The sequence below is a fragment of the Marmota marmota genome, unplaced genomic scaffold (assembly GCF_001458135.2).
Source record: "Marmota marmota marmota unplaced genomic scaffold, marMar, whole genome shotgun sequence".
Classification (NCBI taxonomy): Eukaryota; Metazoa; Chordata; class Mammalia; order Rodentia; family Sciuridae; genus Marmota; species Marmota marmota.
In genome coordinates, this window is record NW_026000076.1 from 6,023,102 (window position 1) to 6,029,443 (window position 6,342).

General features: G+C 37.2%; 1 protein-coding gene across 1 annotated transcript; it reads left to right on the plus strand.

Annotated features, from left to right (window-relative positions):
- The first annotated feature begins 2,671 nt into the window (after window positions 1-2,671).
- Window positions 2,672-5,805, plus strand: LOC125620124 (60S ribosomal protein L14-like). Its single transcript, XM_048814429.1, has one exon. It carries the CDS (start codon window positions 3,802-3,804, stop codon window positions 4,456-4,458), a length of 657 nt encoding a protein of 218 aa, XP_048670386.1. The 5' UTR covers window positions 2,672-3,801; the 3' UTR covers window positions 4,459-5,805.
- Window positions 5,806-6,342: the final 537 nt, after the last annotated feature.

A 6,342-nucleotide genomic window follows, 5' to 3' on the forward strand; every position in this document is an offset into this window, starting at 1 on the left:
CTCAATTCACAATAGCAAGACTGTGGAACCAACCTAGATGCCCTTCAATAGACGAATGGATAAAAAAAATGTGGCAGTTATACACAATGGAGTATTACTCTGCATTAAAAAATGACAAAATCATAGAATTTGCAGGGAAGTGGATGGCATTAGAGCAGATTATGCTAAGTGAAGCTAGTCAATCCCTAAAAAACGAATGCCAAATGTTTTCTTTGATATAAGGAGAGTAACTAAGAACAGAGTTGGGAGGAAGAGCATGAGAAGAAGATTAACATTAAACAGGGGTGAGAGGTGGGAGGGAAAAGGAAAGAGAAGGGAAATTGCATGGAAATGGAAGGAGACCCTCATGGTTATACAAAATTACATACAAGAGGAAGTGAGGGGAAAGGGGAGAAGAAAAAAAAAAACAAGGGGGAGAAATGAATTACAGTAGATGGGGTAGAAAGAGAAGATGGGAGGGGAGGGGATTGGGGATAGTAGAGGATAGGAAAGGCAGCAGAATACAACAGACACTAGTATAGCAATATGTAAAACAGTGGATGTGTAACCGATGTGATGCTGCAATCTGTATACGGGGTAAAAATGGGAGTTCATAACCCACTTGAATCAAAGTGTGAAATATGATATGTCAAGAACTATGTAATGTTTTGAACAACCAACAATAAAAATTAAAGAAAAAAAAAAAGAAAAATGTAACCTGTGAGGCCTCCTTAAAGTTGTGACCTAGAATGGCTTGCGTCACTTGTGGTACATGGTACTGGCTGAAGCAAATCTCAGGCCTAGCCCAGACTTAAAAAAAAGGTACTGCACATACTGTACAAGTATATGAACATTGGGAAATGTGGTTCACTAGGGGGCATAATGTAAGAGGTTAGGTGTGAAAATAAGGGGAAAAAAATAAGATAAAGATGTGGTTGTTGCTCACTGAAAAAATGTTACAACACTGAAAAGAAGCAATAAAGCAACAGGAGCCTGGGCATAACATCTTTAACAGGGAAAACAAGGTTCCTCAAAAGACTAACAATGGACCTACAATATGAAAGGCACTATCCCACTTCTGGTTTTTTATCCAAAAGAAATGAAATCAGCCTATCCAAAAGATAACTGCCCATATTTATTGTAGCTCTGTTCACAAAGGTTAAGATATGGAATCAGACAAGGTGCCCATCAACAGATGAATGAAAAACGAAAATTGACATATATACCCAATGGAGTATTACTCAGCCATAAAGAAGAATGAAATCCTGTCATTTGCAGCAAAATGGGTGGACATTATATTAAGTAAAATAAGCCCGAGACATGAAGACAAACATCAAATATTCTCTCTCATTTTTAGAAATATTAAAAAAAAAAAGCTGAACAGAAAGTAAACTAGTGATTTAGTGATTACTATGGGAAGTGTGTAGGAGATGGGATGGGTAGGAAAAGGGTGGTTAGATTTGTTCAGTGCAAGTTGTATAAATGTATGGAATATCACATTGAACACCACTACTACATTTGTTAATAAAAATTTAGTTATTAGTAAAATAAATAACTCAATCAGTCATAAAATGGAAAATTTAATCACCAGACCCTTCATTGGTGAGGAGAGACAGAAGAAACTAAATAGAAAAACAAGAGGGTCCAGGATTCAAGAAGTCAGTGCCTAAAGGATGGCAGCTTCTGTGGGATCATATAGTCTGAAGTAGCATTTCACAGAATACAAATTGCTGTATTGCAAAGCCAAGACTACAAATATCTACAACACTAAGAAGCAGTTAACATAAAGATGACATCCATGTTACTCTGGGTCTAAGACTTGAATTATTAATTACTGCATTAAAATTTTAGTTCTAAGTATTATAATCAATAAAGTTGAACACACATGATAGCATGTTAAGAGAATTAAAAAATAAGACAGAAGTATTATATGTGTTTATGTTTCAAGGAGTTTTCAGTCTAAAACTTTCTTTCTACAATTTATAAAAACAAACAACAAAAAGGTCATACACTCTGTTCTCCCACCTGCTGTTATTTTCCCATCACATCTTATTCACCCTTAGAACCCACAGGCACCCAGTGAAGGCTCAATAAATATTCATTTATTAAACCCCAGTGTCTTCTATAAAGAAACCATATGTCTAGATATAATTCCTCAAACTCAGTATAAAAAATATAAAGGAATAAACAAATTACAGTAGTCATATAATATGCTACTACACAGGAACAAAAAGGAATTGACAGCTGAAGCATGTAACAACACAAATGAATTTCAAAAGCATTATCAAAAGGCCAAACTGTAGGGGCAGAAAACAAATCAGGGATACGGGGAAGGTGATTAATTATAAAGAAGGATAGCGAAACTTTGGAATGACAGAAATGTTCTGTATCTTTTTTTTTTTTTTTTTTGGTAATGGAAATTGAACCCAGGGGTTCCTTACCATTGAGCCACATCACCTATCCTTTTTATTTTTTGAGACAAGTTCTTGCTAAATTGCTAAGGGTCTTGCTAAGCTATTGAGGCTGGCCTCTAACTAACAATCCTCCTTCCTCAGGCTTCTGAGTTGCTGGGATTACAGGCATGCATGTGCCACTGTGCCCAGCAATGTTCTGTATCTTGGTTACAGTGGGATTATATAAACCTTTGTCAAAATTCACAGAAGCATGTCTTTTTAAAAGGGGAAAATTTTACTGTACACAAATGATGACTCAATAAACCTGACTAAAAAACAAAGGAAGATATAAAGATCATTATACACCATGCATTTTGATAATATAATTAAAGTTTACCTATTAATTTTCAGGTAGCTCAGAGTATTTCACAAAATTATGAATGTAATTGTTCTGCCATTAGCAAAGTCTAAAACATCATTTAACAACATAGCATTTCAAAGATACAGATAGTTCTAACTATACATTTGTTACGGTTTTTGTGAAGAATGCTTTGTATGTTTAAAAAGGAGGTGAAAAATGACAAGTGAGTTTGAATTTGGAGGAAACACAAGCTGGGAAATGGAAAGAAGTAGAAAATGAGATTTCTTGTATGTCAAGGAAAGGTACAAAAGGCAGGACAGGAATTAAGGAATATATATTTTAGTTAATTTAAGAAGAAGTTGGAATTATTAGGAAAAGTGTTAAACGTTTTATTTAAAGGAAGAGGTTATTGAACTGAGAGTTTATATGACATATGATTATTCTATTTAATATTGATTCTTAGGTTTAGGAATATCATCCAGAGCTGATGGTTTGACTCAGTGGTAGAGTACTTGCCTAGCATGTGCAAGGCCCTGGGTTCCATCATCAGTACTGCCCAAAGGCGGGGAAAATAGAGATGTCATGATCAATTGTATTATAAGCCACACTTAAATAACATTGTATCGAAATGAACTATGATTTATTTTTTAGAACGTTCTTTATGTAAATTATACAAGCTCCACTGTCATCTGAGAACCACAGGCTTAATGGAAAATTTTCACTCCTAACCTTTTCCATGGACCAGTCCCAATGTTCTCTTTGTCTTTGCTTGCTCACTTGTTTATATAGTTGAATTTTTTTCTGGGAACCACTGGCTGCTTTTTTTGAGCTCTACTTAGGTAAACTCACATTTAGTAGTTTTATCTTATACCAAGTTACACAACAGATTTATAGCAGATATTCTTGCCATTGCTTCATTTTACTGAGTTTACAATGTCTTAAAAACATAAAGGCCAAAAATTGATATATCTTTGTGATGTGAGTTGTTTATTTGGACATTTTTAATAGACATTGTAATTTTAAGTTGGATTAAAATAAAATACTCCTTTCTCGTCCTATGCCTCCAACATGGTTTTCAGGCATTTTGTGGAGGTTGGCCGAATGGCCTACGTCTCCTTTGGGCCTTATGCTGGAAAGCTGGTTGCAACTGCAGATGTTATTGATCAGAACAGGGCTTTGGTTGATGGACCTTGCACTGAGGTAAGGAGACAGGCCATGCCTTTCAAATGTATGCAGCTCATTGATTTCATCCTCAAGTTTCCTCACAGTGCTTGCCAGAAGTATGTTCGGCAAGCCTGGCAGAAGGCAGATATCAACACAAAATGGGCAGCCACAAGATGGGCCAAGAAGATTGAAGCCAGAAAAAGGAAAGCCAAGATGACTGATTTTGATCATTATAAAGTAATGAAGGTGAAGAAAATGAGGAACAGAATAATCAAAAATGAAGTTAAGAAGCTTCAGAGGGCAGCTATCCTGAAAGCTTCTCCCCAAAAGACACCTGTTGCTAAGTCTGCAGTTGCAGCTGCAGCAACAGCAGCAGCTGCTGCTAAAGCTAAAATTCCAGCAAAAAAGGTAACTCCAGCAGGCAAGAAGGCTCCGGCCCAAAAGGCTCCTTCCCAGAAAGCCTCAGGCCAGAAGGCAGCACCGCCTCCAAAAGCTCAGAAGAGTCAGAAATCTCCAGCCCAGAAAGCACCTGCTCTGAAGGCATCTGGCAACAAAGTGTAAGAGGCTATTAAAAAAGGAATAAGGATTATTTGGACATGTTAAAAAAAATAAAAAATAAAATAAAATACTCCATAGTTGCAAATATTTATAAAACTTGGTTGCATTATATATTTAAAAATGAGATTTCTTATATAAAAGGTGCTTAACTAATTATTCAAGATCTGGATGATAAAAATGTAATCTTACCTGAGATCAAGGTATATAAAAAGTATCCAGCAACTAGCTATTTATCTTCATGTTACATTTCCTTGGCTGGTTATCTCTGTCACAGCTTAGATGACATTACGTATTGTTACAAACTGCCTTTTGTGTCTTCCCACTCATTTATCCATTCGATTTTTTACTTATTTAATAATTGTTGAATATCTCTATATGCCAGATTCTGGGGATACAAGTATGAGTAAAACACATGAATGAGTCCTGTTCTTTGTCGTGAGAAGGGACCCCCAAAAATGTGGACAAATAAATATTTTCAAATTACAGCACATTCTATGAGGAAATAGAACAGAGTAACGATATATAGAATGATGCCATTGAAGGTGTGTGGTAAGTGGGCAGAATATTTTGGACAGGATGGTGAGGGTATCTAAGGAGATAACATATGCACTGACAACTCTGAGAAGAGTATGAAGTAAAGGTGTCAGTCATGGAGGAGATCTGTGGGAAGAACATTACAAACATAGGAAACAACAGCAAATCCTGAGGATGAAATGCATTTGGCATTAAATGAGGGCTATAATACAGGCCCATGTAATTGAGTGTGAGTGCAGTGAACAAGGGGAGAGTGTAGGAGATGAGGCTAGAAAGCCATCCAGGTCTTAAAGGCTTTGGAAAAAAACTTCAGTTTCGTTCTAATGACAATGTGAAATTATCACAGGATTTTAAGTATGATGGAGATGTGATTTTCTTTTTAAAATTCTCTTTGGCTTTTCTATAGTAGGCAAGAGTATAAACTTGGAAAATGAGAAGATGGCCATTACAGTCACCCAGGCAAAAGATGATGGTGACTTGTAGTAGCGGTCACAGTGGTGAGAAGAGGTTCTACTTTGCAGATGGGGCTGGCACAGATTGGTGATGGATTGATATGCGGGTGGTGAGAGGAACTAACTATATATTACATCAAAACGACTTTTGTGACATTATTTCAAGAATGAAACATGATCAAAATGATTTTAGGTCTTATCAGTGTGGCATTTTCTTACAATTGCTTGAGTTTACAGACTCTGATCTTATCTCTACATTAGTAATAGATTTTTCTTATTCACTTAACATACTACATTACTATAAGCTGCTGAGAGCCACAACTGAGTTGGTATGGCCGCTGGCATTTTGCCAACAGTATTGGTTGACAGGCGAGGCATTACTATCCGCCTCGGCTGCTACTTTTGAGTTCTCGTGCTACTTTGGAGTTCTCGTGGGGATTCCCAGGGATTCCCCGAGAGTTCCCATTGGTTGGGGAAGTGCAGGAGGAGGGATTTCCAGAGGAGATATTTCCGGTGGGTGGTTCCTGGACGAGCCATGTGGCGTTTGGGAGGAGTTGCTGGTGGAGTTCAAAAATAAAGTTTGTTCCTGCTTCAGTGGCTCGTGATTTGTGCCCAGCCAGACTGCGGCATTTGGCGGCCCGTGCGGGGAACACCTGAAGCTTGGGGGTAAGTGAAATTGCTCACCCCTAAGGAAAGGCGAGAGAATGGTTGACCATTTTAAAAAAACAATGTGTTCTTGTTTTGATTTGTTTTGTTTTGTTTCAAGCTGCCTATCCCTAGAACTTTCTCAGGCAAACTGGGAAAAATGGTTGGCTCAAGGTTTGAAGTTGTTCACCCCTGAGGAAGAGATAGAAATAGACCACAAATGCACATGTCAAGAAAATAGGAAAATTGATACAAC

Coding starts and splice junctions, on each gene's coding strand:
- LOC125620124 (XM_048814429.1), top strand. CDS start 3,802: ATGGTTTTCAGGCATTTTGTGGAGGTTGGCCGAATGGCCTACGTCTCC.